This window comes from Magnolia sinica, chromosome 16 (assembly GCF_029962835.1).
Source record: "Magnolia sinica isolate HGM2019 chromosome 16, MsV1, whole genome shotgun sequence".
In the NCBI taxonomy this organism is placed as follows: domain Eukaryota; kingdom Viridiplantae; phylum Streptophyta; class Magnoliopsida; order Magnoliales; family Magnoliaceae; genus Magnolia; species Magnolia sinica.
In genome coordinates, this window is record NC_080588.1 from 42,786,236 (window position 1) to 42,808,353 (window position 22,118).

Consider the following 22,118-nt stretch of genomic DNA (forward strand, 5'->3'; position numbering starts at 1 on the left):
AGATCTTCCATCTAGTATGGGGATTAGTTCCACATTCAATGTGGAAGATCTTGTCTCTTTTACAGGCTTATTAGTTTTAGATCTTGACCATTCTCCCGACCTGACCCATCCCATGATAGGTGGCCTTTACCCTGACTCCTCTTCACTACCAGTACCACTCTTACCATCTTTGCCTACTAGCAGAGAGGAGGTAGAGGATATTTTGGATGAGCAAGTGGTTTCAATGCGACATGGCGACTTTCAGAATATTTAATCAAGTGGAAACATCGACCAGTTTTGGATTGCACATGGATCACTGAGACGAATCTTCAGTGACTTAACCCGGATCTTCTAGAGCAGCGTCACAGTTTTATTTTGCCGGAAGCGAAATCTTCTCAGTTGGGGAGAGTTGATGAGGACATCCGACTGTTTAGGGTGTACCAGATGAGGAGGATAGGACACAGCCTTCTTTGTGGCTAGACGAGTGTTACATGGGGCCTGCAGGGTCTAGATCACATCCCTAGCTATCGTAGAAGACCCCACGTGCATGGTTTGTGCATCTTTGAAGACCCCACACTGAGAAGATGCACTTGATCTACATGTTGTAGAGTTTTGGACTATTGGATTGTGTGCACGTGTCGATTGGATCGTTGGAACGCGTGTATTGGGCCGTTTTACCACTTTTGATTGTGACCCGCCTTGATCATGCTTAGTTTATTTTACTTTATTAGGATTTAGTTGATTTTGGGTTTTATTTTATTTTGTGCAAGAAAGGGCTAAGTAGGGCCATTTTTAACTTTGAAAGTGCCTTTTTGCTGAAGTTCCTTTCATTAAGGGTACTTTTGTGAAGAACACCCTTCTTTGCTTTATAAGCTTGTGCATGTGAACCCCTTGGGGTCAATGAATATTGCAATTTCTCTTTGAAAAGAAAAACTCTCTTTGAGCTCTCTCTTGTGAATGGAGGATTGGGGGTGTGAAGCCTTCCATGTTTTGGAGTGAATCCAAGGTGACATTGTTCTTATTTCTTATTCCAGTTGTTGATTTCATCTTCTCTAACCTTGCTCCTCTTGAAAACCAACTTTTCTCAAAGCCTTTCTTCTTCTCCCATCTCTACACAAACCCTAACTACCCGAGCATCAGGCCACCCATCCTGGACAACTCTAAGGTACAGACCACCCGTCCGTATCGCATGTATGGCCGTACTATATGGACTGACCATACAGCCCATACGGACCTTCCCCTTCTCCCCATCAAGCTCCCATCTCCAATCCTTAATCCCCTCATCCGAAGGCCTAAACCTCCAATTCGTTTCTCTCTTCTAGAAACCCTACTTTCACCCAAAACCCTACATTTCCCTAATCTTCTACAACCTTAGCCTTCAAAACCCTATTTCCCAAATTTCTAGAAACCTTAAACCTTTTTTTTTTTTTTAAAATGAAAAATAAAAAATCAAACCCTAACCATAGACCTATACTTTTAAACCCTAATTGATTCAATTGAATTCGTATTGCATGTGGATGATCCGTATGCTATATGGAAGTTCCAGCTTCCATGGGTCTAGTGATTAATACTTATAAATCATCGTTGTGGGCATGTGATATCTGATTTCTCATAGTTATTACTGCTGAATTTTCTGTAATTTGCGATTAGTTGGTATGTTTAGATCTTGATTTGATTATTACATCCGTTATTTGGTTTCTATTACATATCATGCTAGTTTAGGTATTGGTCCTACATCAAAGTGGTATCAGAGTGGGAGCCTAGGGATTGAGTCTCCTCACTGGTGTGGGTGGATGATGCGGTGGCATCTTGATGTGACGCTAAGGATGCACCGTATTTCCACATTAGGGGTGGGGTGGCCCACGAAGTGGGGCTTGTGAGATGCAAGATGGCCACGAGGTGGGACTCATTGTGAGACCATGCAATTTGGGGACCTGCGCGACACATGGGTTGCCCATGGGGGGGCTTCCTTGGGTTTGCCTAGGAGAGCCAGAATATAGGGATAAATTGGTACTCTCCCAACAACTCTGGAGCTTTTGGTGTGTTGGTCAGTCTCTCTCTCTCTCTCTCTCTCTCTCTCTCTCCCTGCTTGCAGCTAGAAGCTACCTACCTGTAAACACTTTATAGCTTAAAGCCAAACAAAATAGATTGTAAACACTTCTACACCTGAAAAGAGTTTTGGGTGTAAAGTGTTTACAACTTAGAATTTTATACACATCCAAATGGCCTTTAAAATGTGTAAGCTAATTATTGTCCAAATTCAATGGGCAAAAGTTTGCACTGGTTTGCCTTTAGTGTTGATTTCGAGCTATGGGCCCTCTAAGGTTGGTCTCCTTTGGTGAACAGTCTGGATCATATCCATTTTTACATTCTTGGATTGAGGATGAATTTTGTGTCTATTACATTCAATGGACATCTGGTATGCTCCAATGTCAAAAGTGTCTGCTTTTAGATAACACACTTAATAGCAAGGTCTGGAATATCATTTGAATATTTCGCATTGGTATGTGAAATCCTTGAGATTGATGCTTGCTTCCTTCCCATATTATCAAACTAGTGTGAGACTAAGTTCCATTATAATTCTATTGGGGAGGAATCTATTGACAATAACATATTGGCAATACACACTAATAGAGGATATACTTTTTGATACATATCCTTTTATGCTAGATATATTTGCATCATATCATTGAATGACTTAGCCGCGATACTTTTCCAACGTGATATGGCACATTCAGAATTCTTAACCTTGCTTAAAGGATTCAAGTTTTGACATGTTTGGGAATGGCACCCTCATCTAGGATGTGAAGAATTTGGAGACTTCTTGCATTAGGACTGGACAATGCTACCATGTTGAGCAATGGTGTCAAATCGCATATGCGATCGTGTGCGATTGCATGTGCCTGTGCGCATATGCGATCGCACAATCGCATATGCGGTCGCATATATATATATATATATATATATATATATATATATTGTTTGAATTTTCAAAAAATTTAAAAAAATCATAAAAATAGTGAGAAATTAAGAAAAAATGGAATAAAATATTATATGCCTTTGGCCCTTGCAATACATTTAATTTAAGTAAAATAAAACCAATTACATAATGAATTAAATATTAAGTCATCATTCATCAAAAATTCAACATTCTATAATGTAGATAATAAATATCAACATTCAACATTCAACAGTATGATCAACAATCAACATCAATTCAGCACACATAGTAAGCAAAATGAAGAAGTTATTTATTTATTATTCATCTAATCATATACTATATACATTGATCTATTTGCCATTGTGGCATTTGATCACCACCATGTCCATCGTCATCATCACCATCATCATCCGAGTTTTTTCCTTCTTCTACATACACTTCTTCTTTTTCTGTTTCTTCATCATCTGTATGTACTAATACTTCATCAACATCCAATGGTAAATCTTCGGCTTGATCATTATCATCTCCTCCTTCTATCTCTTTAATTTCTTCAACGGGTTGATGGCTACTACTTGCCTCCCCGGCTCCCCCAATCATTCACCTTCTAGTGGTTCCTTCTCCAGGTGTCGATCCATATGCAGCATCTTCAACTTGCGCCCATGTCAGGTCCTTTTTGGCAAATACCAGGTCCTCTGTCTCTACGAGCCACTCGTTATCTGCATCCAACTCATCTAAGCAGATAGGGTCAAAGAAACTAGGCTTTTCTTTCCTAGTTTGGAATCGTTCTCGCAATTTTTGATTGTATTAGACGAAAACCAAGTCGTTAAGCTTTTTTAGATCAAGGCAATTTCTTTTCTTAGTATGAATTTGCATGAAAGAAAGCGCATTTGGCATTAGCTATTTAGGTAATTAATTTAGCTTAGGCTTTACATTAAAAAATTGAAGTTTAAAATTACTAAACTTACCGCTTCGACCGTGCTTCAATTGCGCTCGCAACTACTGGCAGAATACGTGAGTCCGAGAATCATCATAGCTAGTTTCTTTAGAACTGGATCCTTCCTGTTCGGGTCCACTCTTTAGGCTGCCCACCAGTCAGTTGAGAAAAATAGTTTTAAGTATGTTAGAGACACTTTGTAGAAAAACTATTTGTAAGGCGTTGACATTCATAGTACTTAGTAGTTAGTACTTATTGGGTAATTTCATTGTCCGATGCCTGATGACGATATCCCTTGAGAATATCCCCTCTTCGTATAGAAGTCTAGCAAAGTTGAGATCTTGTCTTGATCTTCTCTATCTGGAATCGTTCTTTCCAACATATCAATAAATCTAACAATATGCATAGTAAGTGCTTCTGCTGGATCAGCAGAAGTGAATAAATAGGTTGGATTAAGGATGTAATCAGCCGAATACAATGGAGATGACATTTGGCTGCCCCATCTTCTATCTATAATATCTATAATTGGCTTGCAATCACGGTCTCTATAGTTAAAATGGTCTATGATCTTATTTTTCGCCCTCTCCATCGCATCATATATGTAGCCCATTGCAGGCTTCTCATCTCCGTCCACCAATCGCAACACAGTGACTAAGGGCTCGGATGCTTTTAACGCCTTTACCACTTGTGTCCAAAAACTTTGTGAAAGGATTGTTTGTTAAACCTGTTTCCCTTCAGCCTTCTTTGACCAAGGCTCACTCGTAAAATTGGCCGATACTACGAAGCTTCTAAGTTTTGATTTTTTTGCATGTAATCTTTGTAGTGTTAAAAAGGTTGTAGCGAAACGGGTGATTGCTGGACGTAGCAAGTTACCTCCAATGTGTTTTCTCATTCGACTGAGAAGAAGGGCGTGTTTGTACATAAAGACCGTGATTCTTCTAGCCATTGCAATCATATTTATAAGTAACCTACCTATGTCTTCTTACATAAGATCAACACAAGGGGCCGCACAGGGGGTCCAAAATAAACGACGCCTCTTCTCCATAAGAAGACGTTCGACCATTACATACGAGGCTGCGTTCTCTGTAATTACTTGTATAACATATTCCTCACCTATTTCCTCAACTATATTATCTAGTAAGCTAAACAAGTATTCTCCTGTGTGTGAATGACCCGATGCATCCATGGACTTCAAGAACATCGTCCCAGCTGGACAATTTACCAAAAAGTTAATGAGAGACCGATCGAATCTATCGGTTCATCCATCGGCCATTAGTGAACACCTATATGTTTTCCACAATTCCTTATATTCAGTTATGAAGGATCTTGTATATTCAACTTCGGTTTTCAGGCATCTCCCTCATTTCATGATATGAAGGAAGTTTAAGCCCAAGTCCAAATTGACCTATAGCCTCAACTATTACTCTAAAGCTTCTCGATTTAACGGCGTTGAAAGCAATGCTGGTTTGGTACAACCACTTAGCAATATATTGAATAGTGGTCTTTCTATTTTTTTTGTTTATACCGGTTTTCTAAAGTTGTTTGAGCCAGCCTTTTGCCTCAATTCCTTTGGTCGATCACATCCTCGGTGTGTGGTCTACACCATCTATTCATAGGCCCACGTCCTCGGGCTCTTTTCGAGACCGTTGGTTGTACTTGTGGTATAGACCGACCTGTCAAAGTAGGGGGAGTGAGACTAGCTTCATCTACATTAATTACGTTTATATCTTTATATGCATCTTGTTCCAAATATTTTTCCTAATGTAGAGCACTATCGCATCTCTTTCTTGACTATTTTTTCATATACTCCATGATCTTCCTTCGGATTTCTGGAGTAATTTTGTTGCATGCTTTTGCATTTGACCTTTGTAAATGTGTAAGGTGTTGCTTGTGCTTTGCAATGCCACCAGAACTCAAATACTCACATAACTCACATACTATGTGAGTCTTATCCAAAACACTACGATAGTGCCTATACTTCCAACCTGGGTTACTTGACATGGGTTTCAAAGAGGAAGATTGGGAAGAAGATATTATGTTGGTGGTGTGTGTGTATTGATTGCCAGTACTAAAAAATAACTAAAAAGTAAACTAAAAACTAAAGTAAGAGACTAAAGAGAGAGTTACACACACACACACACACACACACACACTTACACTAGTAGTAGTAGAACTAGAAAGGGAGAGGGAAAAGAAAAGAAGAGAGAGAGAGAGAGAGAGAGAGAGAGAGAGAGAGAGAGAGAGTTACACACTTACACTAGTAGTGGAAAGGGAGAAGAAGAGGGAAAAGAAAAGGAGAAAGAGAGAGAGAGAGTTACACTTACAAGTTACACTTGTAGTAAAAGAGAGGGGAGATAGAGATTTACACACAAACAAAATTACAATTAAAAAAAAAAAAAAAACAAAAAAAAACAAATTCTTCAATCTTCATTTCTTATCTTCACTTTTGCCTTGACCCTTGAGTCTTGACTCTTGATTCTAGAATAGTGTAGACTTGTAAGTTGTAACACTAAGTCACTAACACAACACTAACTTGTAACTTGTAACAAAGTAACAAAAAAAGAATTTGTTAGAAGTTAGAAGTTAGAACTTGGATATGATTATGAAACTTTAAGAGAGAATGAGATAGAAAGAGAGAGTGGTGGGTGTGTTGTGTGAATATGATTATAATTTTTTATGATCTTTATAACTTGGAAAAGTTAGATACTAGAAAGAGAGTTCAATGGATGGAACTTGGTTGTCTTGTCTCTTGAATCTTGATTCTTGAATCCTTGTGGATGTATTTGTCCCTTGATTGAAACTTCAATCTTGAAAGAAATATGAATGGAGGAGTGGAGCTTGGGACTTGGAATTATGTAAGAGAGAGTGTAAGAGAGCAAAATAGAGATAGAGAGAGAGAGTTTGACCTTTGAGTGCTTTTATGAGTACTTAGAATCACTTTTTCTAGGGAAAAAAAAATCAAGATTAAAAAAAATAATAATAATAAAATTTCCAACGGTCAGAAAGCAGTTAGATTTCTGACTGTTGGCAAATATGCGATCGCATATTATCGCACATGTGGCACATGCGATCGCATTTGTGCAGTAAACATATATGCCATTGTTCCATATGCGATTTCTGCGCATGTGTGTGCATATGTGATTGCACATGACAACACTAATGTTGAGTCTATACCTGCCTTGGATCATGTCAAAACTAAAAACTAGGGTTCAGTCCATTGCCTTGATGGGTCCTTGCATTATTCTCCCTATGCACTGCTCTAGGAAAATCCTTCATTATCGAAGGGCTTACGAAACTAGGCCTGCTTGGATTGCTATTTACTGTGGTAAAGGAATGTAAAAGAGTAATCATTGCAAATTTACAATGTTTGTTTAAAGACACAAATCGACACATAAATCGATAGTCAATTGCAAATGTGAAAGGAGAGAGGTAAAGGAATGAGCAATCATTACAAATTTTACATTGTATTTCAAATGGAGGCTCCATATTATGGCTGTCATGTGGGTTGTTTGGGGGGCAAGAAATGCTTGTTGCTTTTGTAATGAATATTTGTTAGTTGAAGAGGCCATTTGTAGGATCAAAGGCCTTGTTTCCGAATGGGCAGTTTTTGTAACTCCAACCTAGGCTGATTTGGGGTCTTTTCTTTTTGCTTGTATTCTTTGTCGCCTTTTGGCGTGTTTTCAATAAAAATTTCTGTTATCTCTCCAAAAAATATTCGACTAATATCTAATTAAAAAAACTTAAAAAAAGGTTAAATATCCAATAAAATTAACAAAATACATACAAATAAGAAAAAATCCATAAAATAACAACCAACATCAAGCTACAAATCTTAAAGTATTTAAATAAAAACTTACAGACTTTGACAGAAGTGTAAGTCAATTAACAGAAAATGTCACCATATCAACCTCATAACCACGTCAATGAGGTTAAACACCATAGAATTTAAGATATCATATCTTAGTATTTAATATTTTAGTTGAAAATATTATTAGTTAAGTAAATTATGAAAATGCCCCAGAAAATTGGGTAAGCAGATATGGATATGGTGATATATGTATTTGACTCTGCTTTGAAGTCGGCTAATTGATTAAACATTTTTCTAATTGGGTAAAAATCTCATATCCGTATCTGATTTATTTATTATTATTATTATTATTATTATTTTTATTTTTTTTGGGGGTGGGGGGTGTGGTTAGATATTTCGGGTAATTGGGTAAATTGAATATCCATTGCCAGCCCTACGGATAGGGTTTTGAGGATGGGAGTTTGGGATATGAGAGGAGACGGATAGGTTTTTGGGAATGTGGAAGAAAGAAATCATAGAAATTAAAAGAGGAAAAAAGGTGATAAAAGAGGAGAAACCTCAATTCCCAATGTGAACTTGCTTTGATACCACTTGATGCAGGCTGAAGAATAAGATGAAATTTGATGAAGATTCTTAGCAACACATGCCGTGATTGAAGAGGGCAACACATGCTACACAAAACACAACTTTCAACATATCTTATTCTCAAACTTCTCTTAAACTTCAACTGTCATAACTATCACAAGCCAAGCGTGGGCTGTACATAGTATAATACAAAAAACAGAGCTCCTAATATGATGAAACTACTACACTGCCCTCACTGGGGCACTATTCACTACCAGTTCTAATGAACATGATTTTGACAATTCCGTCTTATTTAGTAAGCAATAAACATAGAAAATATCTAAAGCTATCTCCTCCCATTATAGGGACCCCATGGGGACTCCACAATTGTGGGCATGTGGGTCCCACTTGTGTGATGTAATTGATTGATGCAGGACAATTAACCACTTGCTCTAAAAGCTCGAATTGTTAGAGTATGGCGAATTAATTCCTTTATCTCATAGTCCAGGCCCCACATCTCGTAGGTTTAGGACCTCGGCCGAACCCCCTTTGTGGGCCCCAAATCACATGGGCCGCCCACCCTGAGTGTGTTCCCACATCCCACGGGCTACCCCACTCGAGCCCGGTGTGAAATGCACATTAATCACCCCTGGTGAGGAGTCTCGAATACGAGACCTCCCCCGTGGGCCCCAAATCACATGAGTCACCCACCCCGAGTGTGCCCCTGCATCCCACAGGTGACCCCACTCAAGCCCAGTGTGAAAATGCCCCTGCATTATTGATCCTCATGTGAGTCCATGAATTTGCTTGTCTCTTGAATCGAATTGGGTAACTCGGTCAAGTCTTGACCTAGTTGTGACTAAATTGTGTTTTTGGGGTAGAGGACAATGTGGGAATATTCCCTATAATCTAGAAGGTTTATAGCTACAGTGATGAAAATATCATGTGTGCATGATAAAAGCAAGGAATAATAAATAAAAGGACCCAACTGCTCTTAGTGATTGTTAACTGACAGTTTAGAATACATGCTAATCAATAATGCAGTCTAGGACTTGACAATCTGGGGCTATTGCCTACAAACTATAATTTCAGTGTTCAAAATATTATGGATGCATGATAAAAGCAAGGAGTAATAGAAGGACCAACTATTCTCAGTGATTGTTAGCCGACAGTGTAGAATACATGCTGGTCAATAACGCAGTACATAGTAGTCATTTACTAAAAAACAATGCAGAACATAGTGTGCACTGCCTTCCAATTTTGTCTTCAAAACCTTGCATAACCTTAGTAGTCCACTTTCATAGAAATTTCCTTTTGGCCTTATAAACAACATTACTTTCTGGTTTTCTGTGGTGCATTAAGTCTAATTGTTTTTCTCCTTTCATCAAAATGACTTCGTTCATGTGAACATATTGAATATCAACTCCAGATGCTTTTGTTTTGGAGCAACTTCACGTAGTAATAGTAATGCTGTTGTATCTTGTATGTTTGCTTTATATTCCTTTGCATGTCAATCTGCAGCCTAAGAATGCAGTATATACAGTGGGTGATTTTATGACGAAAAAAGAGGATCTGCATGTGGTAAAGCCTACAACTACTGTCGACGAAGGTATTATGAATTATTCTTTTCTTTTTTAAATCTTCTATACTGCATTGTTCTAAAATGCTTGTGTTGGCATCTACAGCACTAGAGGATCTTGTGGAACACAGAATTACTGGTTTTCCTGTAATTGATGATGACTGGAAACTGGTAAGTACTCATTCATATTCCTGTTGAAGTATGTTTTTGGGGGCAGAAAAGTGGAAAACTGTTAACCTTCACATTTGGGTATTTTTTTCTGCTTTTCTTCCACCAAAATTGTATTTTTCCCTTTCAAGTACTTGAAAAGAACAAAATATTGTTTCGGTGGAAAAAGAATACTGTGAAAATTTGTTAGGTCAAAATTCCAAACTCACTCCATGTCATTGATTTGGTTTGATTGAACCACAATAGTCGGCAAGCATTGGGGGCTTTAATAGCCTAATGAAGCAGTTGCAGTTTAGCCAGACTAATTGGCTGAAAATACAGTGGATTACCTGAAGCAGAAAATCAATGCTCTCTATGATTTAAGTCAATAGATGTGTATTGCACGTGCTTTTTAGTGTTGTTAAAAGTGACAATCAGTCGGCCACCTCTTTATTCACTGCCCGTTTGCAAGGGAAGGGTGGGAAAATTGCTTGGGCATCTTTGGGGTGGTGTTGGTGATGCCGAAGTCAATTGAGGGACTTCTGCTTTCGTGGCATGGAGGATGGCTTTATTGGCTGGCATTTGGGGATTATGGGGTGAATGGAACAACCGATGCTTTCGCAATCTTTGTGGGGAAGCATCAGAGGTTTTCAAAAGGGCTAGGATGTAATGGAATGGGCTTTGATCTCAAGTGTTTGTGACGATTGGGATCTTTCTTTTATTTCAAGGGCTGTCTTGCAATTCTTTTGGTCATTTTGGCTTTTGATTAATAAAATCCACCCCCCCGCCCAAGGAAAAAAAAAAGCCTAAAAGGAAAGATAATTCTTCTACAATGCCAAAGCCTCCTCTTCCATGACAAAAGCATAAAACACCTAGGCCATTGATTAGAAATACATACACATGGCTAGTGTTCAAAGTTTTGGTACCACTACAAGTTTTGCTAGCTGGGGATACAGAAACAATATCGATCCCGCCGATAATATCGCTGATAACCGGAAATGCGGCATGGGGAAACGGTGGAATTTTTCAATGGAACCTCATGAGATGCTAAAATATACATATTTGTATATTTAAGAATTGAAAAAGAATGCATACATAATAGGTTTCAATTTAATTGGGGCCTGAAAGCATGTTTTACGTAAGAAATCAGTCCAACCATCTCATCCATCCCATCTATCCATCCAACCTTCCATCCAAAGATCCATTGATATTTCAGAATATCAACAACACATGATATTTCCCAACAAATCGTTGACAACTAGAAAAGAAACGAAAGACTGTGGTCTTGATATTGCCAAGTTGTGATAATAATAATATTGCGATATTATCAAATATTATTGTCGACAAATTGAACACTGTATACAACCATGCGCCTGTAAAAAATATGAAACGGGAATTTTTTTTATTTTTTTATTTTTTTTATATACATATTTTTTATGATGTTAATGCATTGGAGATATTATCGAAATATCGCAGATACATTGGCGATACAGGCGACACCTGGAATTTACACAGATGAAAATATTGGTGATACACTTGTGGTATCGATGCATTGGCCATACAAGCGACTGTCTGGAATTTACACAGTTGAAAATATTGATGATATCGATACATTGGTGATATTTAGCTATACATCAACGATACCTAGAATTTTTTATACTATCAATATTATCGATATTGCTGCCAGTGTTATCGGTATCGCTGAGCTAGAGATATAGATAGTATCGGAGATATTTCAATAATATCGGAGATATTTCAAACAGTGCACATGGCATGTGTGGAGAACTGGAGATCGGTTCAAAACGAAGTAAATTAGTTTGTAGTTACTTTTACTAGTTCACTGAAATAAAGCGAATTACATGAACTATATGAGAACCAATGCTCTTTATCTTTGGACCACCAGATCTATGTTTTTGCGCCTGTCTTTTAGCCTTGTTAAAAGTTAAAACTTATATGAGAAGATGACAATTCCTGGGCTTGACACTACCAAAACCATGTAAAACTCATGGGCTAGACTCACCTGACTGTGGCATACACATCAAACAACCATGCAGTTTATTTAGAAACACATGCGTGCACATGGCATGTGTGCATAAGTCAGGCCATTCCGTGAATGGTCCATAATTCAAAAATGACATTGATCAGATCCTTGGTGGGAATCCAAGTAGTGGACTTCTTCTTGTTGAGCTTGGACAATTGCTTCTCTTTTTCTATCCATTCTTGCCCACATCGGCTGGTTTGTGTTGTCCTATGTGTGGGAATTTTGAACTATGGAACCTCCAAGGTAGGGCTCACCTTATCAATGGTTTGGGTCTCATCTAAATATGCCATCATGATGATTCTGGAGTGAGTGTCAACTGATCTTATAGTACGAAAGAGAATGGATCTTGTAGGCAATACATTCTGATGGATAAATAATGAACTAGGCAAATTGGACTAGATTCCTAGAAAACTGCAGTGAACCAAACAGACAAACCAAAGCAAACTTATCAAAGTAAAATATAGTACATACCATATATATGGAATGTTAATTTGCTCTTGTTAATCAATAATGATGTTTCTAAACTACTGTTGGGAATTCTCTGGCAACTTGAATCATAATAATGTGTTGGGTATCATGTTATACTTGTATGCTATGGCATCATCTGTACCATGGATCAATCCTGATTTTTAGTTGCCTAGCTTATATGTTTTGGATTAAAAAACTTGATCACTGTCTCATTTTTTTACTAAAAAATAAAAAGTTTCAGGACCTATATTGAATTTTAATGTCTCACAATCTGAATTTCTTTTGGGGACGGCTCAAAAGCAGACAATTTGACTAACCCCGATCCTGCTACAACATTTGCACATTTAGGTGATACTACTGTCCTCTCAAGAGGATTAGCTGTGGTTTTTGGTTCACACAACCAACTGTAGCCAATGCTTGTCAAAAAGCTTTTGTAAGTAATCGTGTAGGGGATTTTGGATTGTTATGCGGAATCTTAGGTTTTTATTGGATAACAGGTAGTTTCAATTTTTGGGATTTATTTGAAATCTTCACTAGATCCGTAATAATGGGGTAAATTCTTTGTTTGCTACTCTGTGTGCCTCTCTATTATTCGTCAGTTTAGTTGTTAAATCTGCATAATTTCCCCTTCATGCTTGTGCTTCTGTATTGTTCTCTTATCAAATAATAAAAAACTTCAACTCCATCTTAACAATCAATTTTTTGCTGGTAGTTTATTCCTTCATTGTTCTTTACCTGTATGTGTGTGGAAAAGTTTCTAAAAAGTTACCTTCGCGCCTTTGCCTCTACTTGGACAATGTAATATATTATATTCAGTCACTTTGGTACGCAATGCAGATTACTTTGTTTCTTATTTTTATCATTTTGCTGCAGGTTGGATTAGTTTCAGATTATGATTTGTTAGCATTGGACTCCATATCAGGTGCATATTTGAACTTTCATGTCAAATGTCACTTTTTTATTCAATTGTTTGGACAAAGACATGGAGTAGTTGGTTTTTCTTATTCATTTATTTTGACTCGTACTTGCCTGTTTGGATAGATATAACCCAAAATGTGGACATGGAAAACCCATAGGAATCCTCAAAAAACTATGGAATCCAATGTAATTTTGTTGTTCGGTTTTGAGTGTTGGTGAATGGTTGATAACGAGAGATGTCTCTTGTAACCATGGCAATCGGCAGTTAGGATGTATTTGGGAATGGGGAAATTGTTGGAAATTGATTTCATTTCCACCAATATTGTGCTTTCTGTTTCTATTGTAATAGTGGAATTGACCTTCATGATTACACTTTTCCTTGGAAAACGACTAAATTCATTTCCTCTCAAAAAGCTATCCATGGGCATTTCCACAATAATGTGAGACATCTCTTGCTATTGACCATTAACCTTTCAACATTTGCATAGAAATCAACCTAAAAAACAATATTGACCTTTCAAAACTTCCTTTATTTTCAATGTTGTCCATTTTCTAGGTGGGTTTTCCATATCCATGTTTGGGATTCACCATACACAAGCAAGCTTTTTCTTTTTTCTTTTTAGGAAGAAAATCGATATACATGTTTTTGACGAATTAGGATAACCTTGGAAAATGGAAATACCATGCCTACTTTTTTTATTTCCTCATAGGGAATTTTTTTATTTTTTATTTTATTTTTCCAGGGAGATTGATTTCTTTTCCAAGCTTTTCTGCCTTCCTAAAAAAATTGTTTAAGAGTGGGAATTCAAAAAATGTGTGGTAGTTCAACTTTCCTCTAGAAGTATTTTGTTGGAATGAGATAATTGGTTCCTTTAAGCACTTGTTTATGGTGTGACTGTTGATGTAGTAGCAGTTTTCATAGACTATTGTACACATGCTCAATGGTATGCCGGGCGATCCCTTCATGGCTGATACATGCCCATGAAAGGCCATTTTTTATGACTTCTTCATTTAAAGGGTATTGAAAGGCTAGGAACTCATTTTCTTCTAGATCTAGGCCTATGTTGCTAATCAAAACATAAGATTTGAGCCTGATTTGACGATTTGAAGTGAGAGGAACTCTTTTATTCTAGATCAATGATCAGACCTTTCTTTAATAATCAATATGGATCGTCCATTTTCCTAGTCATTGGTCATATGGCAAAATTGATGGTGATGATCAAACCATTTCCAGTATAACTGATATGAACCATCCAATCTCCTGGCCATTGATCATAATATTGGTAGGCTCATCCAATCAAAGTGGTTTTGAGAGGGATGGAAATTAAAGGGGTCACGCCTGATGGTCGGTCCATATCAATGATAAAATCTTTCTAGTATAATAAATATGGACTATCCAGCCATTGTTCATATGTTTGGGATCATTTGATCAAATTAGTTTTTAGAGAGATGGGCAATCAAAGGTGGGCGGTGGGCCTAGCATGTAAGGCCCAATCAATTTTCATGCTAAGATAATTTTAGCTTAACCAGTCTAATCCGGCGTGAAGCTGTATTTGTTAGTATTTATTTAATATAGTAATATAAGTTAAGAAAATGTTTTAAATTTCACCTTATTAATTAACTTTCCAAAATATATTTGGAATGACTGGTTGCTAATGTTAGGAAAATAAGGCTATTAAAAGCAATTGTTCCTCACTAAAAGCAATTGGAATGACCAGTTGTTAATTTTGCGAGGGCATATATTTGGAATCACTAATTGCTTTGAATGACTAGTTGCTAATTTTGAGAAGACATGCATATTTGGAATGAGTAATTGCTTTCAAAAGCAATCTCTCTAGGCTGATTCCTGTACAACATTGAAGAATAAGCTTATTCTACAATATTTTGTGTGCAGAACCCAGTGTGATTTACAGCCCTTATACAATTCGTCCATCATGTGTACCCACTTATTTCGGCATGGATCCCAAAAACCAGCGTTGTCCACAACATGGGTAGGTCAAACTGCAGGGAATAGTTGGGATGGAACGCCTACCATTTTGAATTGTGTGCCTCACAATGTATTTTATATGCCATCCAATCCATTGAGAATATGGACACCACCAGGATGAAAAGACATCACAAAAATCAGGCCATTCCAAAACCGCGCGGGCCACACAGCCGACATCACATGATTTTAGATGTTTAAGTCATGATTTTACAAGGTTTAGTCCACCTAGGCTTGGATTGATCTTGTTTTGGGGATCAACATAAAACATAAGGTGGTGCTCATGATGATGGGCATGTGGCTACATCATTGTTGGCCATTGATCAATAGATGTATTAGGAGCATCGATCACGGGAAATAGGGATTTGATCAATTGTTTTGGGTTGGGTTGGATTGGGCTCAGGCCCAAACAGTTTTCAGGGTCAGGCTTTTGTCCTAGGCCCATGTTGGGTTTAGCAGTGGACCATCACTTCTAGCCTTCCAATACATAAAAAAGGTGTATGCAGTTCACCATCTACTTTATAATGTAGATTCCTAAAAAGTATATACCACAAAGTAGAAAATGGAAGAAGATAAAAGTTTCCTAGACAAATTTTGAATAACTCCAAATGGGTGTAAGTTTTTCATTTTCCATCTTTTCTCTTAGAAAGTGACTTTCTAAGGGTTTGTTTGGATTCATGGAAAGCATGGGAAAGGAGATAGTGTTTCCCATGAAACTCAATTTCCGTTGTTTGTTAAGTCTTTCTTTGTGAGAAATTGTGCGAAACACCATCTTTGTTGAGAAGTAAATAAATTTATTTTCTCACCTTCATCTCTAAATGCATTTTCTCACGGTGGAAGGAAAATGGGTTTCTCAAGGGTTAAAAGCCCAAATGCGCCTCTATCCATGTTCAATCGACTCACATGTGCCACATGTGCCAAATGAGACATTATCCATCTTCAGTCATGCCCCACACATGCCACTATGCTACATGTGCCACCATCCATCTTATCTTGTGCCCCACATGTAAAGAGCCGCCAATGTGCTAATGTGCCACACCATTTTCTCTTGCGCCCCACATGTGCTATACATGTACCACTATTTATCTTCCTTGTGCCCCACATGCGCCAATGTGCCACACGTGCCACTGTCCATCTTCAATCCTCCAAAAATGGCACATGCCATCGTCCATCTTCAATTCTCCAAATATGGCATGTGCCAATGGTGCCAATGTGTACAAGTGCCATCATCTAGCTTTTGGTGCCCACATGTCAAATGTGCCAATGTGTGTTTTGTGCCATGTGTCACTCTACAACTTCAAGCACCTCACATGTACCACACGTGTCGCAATTTAGCTTAAAGTACCCACGTATGCTGTGTGTGCCACATGTGCCACTATCATCTCTAAGCATCCAACATGTGCACATGTGTCACATGTTCTAATCTAGCACATGCTAGTGACTACTTAAAATTTTTTTTAAGAATTTTTTTTTTTTTTTGCCAAATAACAAGCTTGAAGATAGATTTTAAATATATATGAAAATCTTGTTGAAAAACAAACAAGGAAAATAATATTTCCTTTCCCACAGTTTTCTGAAAATAAGGTTTCCCAAGAAACACTATTTCCTTTCTCATGCTCTTCATGAATACAAACTGGCCCTAAGGAAAAAGTTTCTTTCTCAACTATTACTTTCTTGGTACCCAAATGGGCCCTAAGAGAAAGAATGGATCCTCAAGATTTGAGGGGTATTCCTAGCCTTGAGAAGCACCATACAAACCAACTCTAAAAACTCTAGCCAAGGTTGAGATTGTGGTAAGGGGGTTATGATTAGGACTTAAAATCATGGAAGGTAGTGGACCCTTGGTGGTTAGGGTGTATCCTTGTTTCAGCACCATTCGCACATGTGCATGGTATTAAAAAATGGTTACATTATGGCTGTAATGGTAATAGTGTTGACCGTCATGCAGTATAGGGTCATAACCCCCAATTTGAAAAAAAAAACAAAAGGCCCTTACAGGTATGTATCAGCCATAATGGCGGTTACGGGTCCATAACGGGCTGATACGGGGCTGTAACAGGCCAATACAGGGCCTTTTTTTTTTTTTGCTTTAAAAAAGACCATTAAAGCCTATAATGCAACAGCTATAAGGCTGGCCATTATGGCCACCATTATTGTTATTGAATACCTTTCTTGTGTCCTCAATGAAAGATCAATGTAAACCTTGACATCTGGAGAAGAGTGTACCAAGAAAGGTGACAGAGAGGTGGAAGAGAAGGATTTGAGGGCCTCAAGGTCGAGATTTCTCATGATTTAGAAATGTTCATCCAATAGACTTGAGAAGAGCAGTCAGCAACAACACTCCTTGTCTCAGTGTTAGTGCAGGGATATATTTGCAATGTGGTGTACATAGTGGGGCAACTTCATGTTGACACAAGTAGTGGACAAGTTGAAACTGGTGTGTGTGAACTGGCAAAGCCCACAAAGTCTCATGTGTATAACAGGGAAGTAATAGTGACCCGACAGTGCCTAGAACGGTGTGATCTGATGTCATTCTGATTGCTGCATGCAACATTTTCTTGGGGAGGCGAAGGCTACATGACAAAGACGTGTTACACCATGGGAGTTTTGCGATAGAATGGCGAGAGGATTCAGCCTCTTCGTCGGAAATATCACCTACGACACCAACCAGGAAGATCTTGGCCGCATTTTCAGTAAGTATGGAAAGCTTAGCGACGTGTTCACGCCCTGGAATGAGAAATCCAACCGCCCCAGGGGTTTTGCCTTCGTGAGATTTCTGTATGTGACAGATGCATATGCAGTAATGGGTGTGTCAAATGGGAAATTGTTGGATGGTAGGACTCTAAATGTGGTTATGGCAAACCCTAAGAAGACCCGACAAACCATCAAACCCTCTCCAACGTTCTCACAGGATCTCCCCAGGCCAAACCTCTCGGCTCCACGGACTGCAGGCCCATCCTTCCTCAAAGTTGCCGAGGCAGATAATCGTATCTTCCGTAAGCGGCCTAACAGATCTAGCAGAGCAGGTCCAACTCGAGCTCTTGCCTCCCTGCCACTGAACATCCTCTCATTCACAGCCAATTCTAGCGGAGTCCAGATCAAATAGAGAAGCCTCACACTAGCCCTGGTGGCACATGCAGTGAACAACCAAGTTCCCCTAATTCGGCTTACTCAGACCCTGTCTGGGTCTCGGTACGCGACATCAGCAATCGACATTGCCTAAATAGCTCCAGACAATTTTCTGATCGCTTTCAAGTCTAGAGAAGAACTGGTCTCATTCATCTTAGACTCCTCTCTTCATTCCAAGATGGGCTCTCCAGAGTGGAGGCTTGGAGCATGAAATTGCCCTCTAAAGAGAAAGGTAAAGAGAAAGGCATCTAGATTTCCCTGTATGGCATCCCCGTGCATGCTTGGCTGGAGTATGTTTTCGTGGGTTTGGGATCCACCTTCAGAAGAGTGATCGAAGTCGACAGACGCTTGGTCCCTGGACTCGTTCAAATCAGGGCAAGAGTCAAGGTCATTTTTCAGTTGGGTAGAGACACCCAGAAGATTAGGAAACTAGATGTGGCAGATAGAGAATACCCAATTTGGGGCATCCTAGAGCTGATTCAGTCATTAGAAAAAGGGAACGTGCGCCCTCTAAACCCAATGGTAGCGGTTGAGTTGACCACTAGGAGTGGGTGGAGAGAGCTTTCCACCACCCCAGGCAACCACTAAAACCTTCTCATATCAGTAAGTCTTATGGAGAAAGCCCATCCCAAGGTGCTGTCACGAAGTTTAACTCCAGTCGGCCCAGCCAAGGTGTTTGTGAAAAGGCCACAGAGACTCCCTTACTTCTGTGCCCTCCAGCTGTTTGTGGGAATGTCCAAACCATGTCATTGCCTCCGATAGCTCAAGCTGTTTGTGCTATTGCCTCAGAGACCTCCAAGATCTCCTCTCAACCTGAAGGCCAGATTGAGGACTCGCTGAATGCTATGCCTGGAGGGTGCTCCGCCCGCACGATACTACTCCATAAGGAACACAGGGAGAGATCAAATGTAGCAAAGGATGCAACACAGTTGGTGGATTTCAACATTACCACTTCATTCAAACCTTAGAAACGATCAAGGAAAGTGTGTAGGGCTTTCTTGGAGGGACACAACCCCCTTAAGCTAGGAGCAACATTTGAAGAATTGGAGGCGAACGCTGATATTACTACCTGGAATTCTTTCCCACAAAGAACAACAATTAGGAGAGGCAAATGAAGATTTCCAACTTTCGGTTGACCTCTCCCCCTTTTTCCATAAATTTCCAATAGATCCCTCTCAATGGCCTCAATTCCAGAGTACTGAGTACCAGCCTGACCTCCCCCTCTCGAGTGCTAAATTCCCCCAATCAGTCACCCCTGGCTCGATCTACAGAGCTAGTTGACACAACAAATTTTGTTATCTAGCCCAATGCCTACTGCCCTGCTTCCAAGCTGGTTCATTCCCCTGCCTCAGCTCAGTGTGAGGGACCTTCAGAATATGGCCCCAATGATATGATACCAGCCACATGCCAGAGCCTCGATTAGGTGGAGATAGTTGCACTCTCACCTCTTGCAGAATTCCAGGCCAGAATGGAGGAGGCTGTTTGCAGGGAAGTTGGTCCCAAGCACTGCATATAACGTAGAAGGATCAAGTATCTGGCGGTGCGAAATGTCCGTGACGGTCTGCCAGTGAATTCTAGCAATAGAAGATTAGAAACAAGCTAGAATGGGAGGCTGAGAAAACTGAATTCTAGCAATAGAAGATTAGAAACAAGCTAGAATGGGAGGCTGAGAAAACTCAAGCACCGGGGAATTTTAGCCGAGCAAGGTATTTATGGATAATCTCCTCATCTAGAATGCTCGTGGCGTGGGTAATACACCTACCATCAGGACCTTGAAATGCCTTATCAATCAGTTCAAGCTAGTGCTCATTGCAATATGCTTAAGGATGAGAAACGAGTGAAAATTGGGCTCAAGTTAGGCTTCCACGCTTCAGTCTCCAATGCGGCTCAAGGCGGTAAAGTGTGGATTTTTTACGCATCATTTCTGACCATCGATCTGATTGCAGCTACCAACCAAATGCTCTCGATCGCAGTTGGGGACCTGGGCAATCCAACTGTAGCCATTGCCTCTTTTGTCAATGCAAAGTGCTCTTGAATTTTGCGTAGGGCCTTGTAGGACCAACTCGTTGCTTTGTCGACGGGCTGTTCAATCCCATAGGTGGTGGCAGGTGATTTTAACTCCATTCTATCTTCAATGGAAAGAAGAGGAGCTGGTAATTTCGACAGACACAGTTCATCAAAATTTGCTGGAGGGTTCAACTGGTCTGGGCTAATGGATGCAGGCTACTCGGGGAACAAATTTACATGGTGTAACAATTAGAGTGGGCAAGCTAGAGTATGGGCTGGGTTAGACAAAATTTGCTGCAACAGATCGTGGCTAACTACATACCTGTCTTTTTAGGTCCAACATTTGGCTAGGCTAAACTTGGACCACGCCCCTTTGCTATTGTCTTTTCCCCTTCAACCGAGATCATTCCCAAAGCCGTTCAAGTTCCAGCGAATGTGGCTGTTACATGATTCGTTCCAGGAGCGGGTAAAGAAGGCCTGGGTCTCGGATATCATGGGAGGGCCGATGCAGATCCTCCAAAGCAAACTCAGAATGTTAAGACGACGCTGAGTAGATGGAACAAAGAGGTGTTTGGAAATATATTCCTCAATGTCAGGAGGGCAGAAGATCTCGTCAGAGTAGAGAGTGCAGCGCAGTGCGTGGACAACCCGGACTCCCACCACGACCTCAAACTAACTAAAATCAAGTTGGCCAAATATGAATTGTGTGAGGAAATTTTCTGGAAGCAAAAGGCCAGAAACCACTGGCTGGAAGTAGTGTTCGCAATATCGATACTATCGGCCGATATATCGGCTGATATTATCGTTATCGCCCCCCAGCGAGACGAAACCCGCACGATAACCTCCGGTAGATACCAAAACCCCCAAAATCCAGATATCGCACGATATATCATCGATATCGCACGATTTCCTCCATTACTTTCGGATTTCGATAGAAGCACTCGAAGAAAAAAAGAAAAAAAGAAGAGAAATCGGAGAGTACCTGTAGGCTGTAGTAAAGATTGGTGGTCGGAGGTGGGCCATTGTGCAAATTTCTCGGAGATTCCGGTGAGAAATCAGGCCCGTTTGAGGAACGGAACGAGAAATCATCGCCATCTCTTGCTCCGGAACCCTTGCATGCGTTAAGGAGATGAAAAGTGAAGGAGAGGGGCGCAGGAGGGGTGAAAAGGGTATCGGATTGCGTGGTGGGTTACTGAGCATGCTCTTATCGTACTCAGTAAACTCAGTTGGGCCCACCTTTAATGTATGTGATCTATCCACTCCGTTCATCTGTTTTCCCATCTAAATTAAGGGGTTGATCCCAAAATTTAGGAATTTAAGTGGATCATACCACAGGAAACAGTGGTGATACTGATTTCCACCGTTGAAACATTTCTTAGCCCTGCAGTGATGTTTATTGGTCATCCAAACCGTTAATAAGATCATACAGACGTGGATGAAGGGAAAATACAAATATAAGATTGATCCAATCATCCAAGACTTCTGTGGCACTCAAGAAATTTTCAACGGCAAATGTTCAATTCAATCGTTTTCTACGGTGTGGCCCATTTGAACATTGTATATACTTTATTTTTGGGCTAAAGCCCTGAAATTATCTGCTAAAATGGATGGACGGAGCG

General features: G+C 39.6%; 1 protein-coding gene across 1 annotated transcript in view; it reads left to right on the forward strand.

Moving 5' to 3' along the window:
- Positions 1-22,118, forward strand: part of LOC131229690 (CBS domain-containing protein CBSX1, chloroplastic-like) — a 57,287-nt gene that overhangs the window by 12,597 nt on the left and 22,572 nt on the right. Inside the window, exons 2-4 of the mRNA XM_058225676.1 lie at positions 9,748-9,835; positions 9,912-9,976; positions 13,335-13,383. Coding sequence (XP_058081659.1) covers positions 9,748-9,835; positions 9,912-9,976; positions 13,335-13,383 — 202 coding nt within the window. The remainder of the gene's footprint in view (positions 1-9,747; positions 9,836-9,911; positions 9,977-13,334; positions 13,384-22,118) is intronic.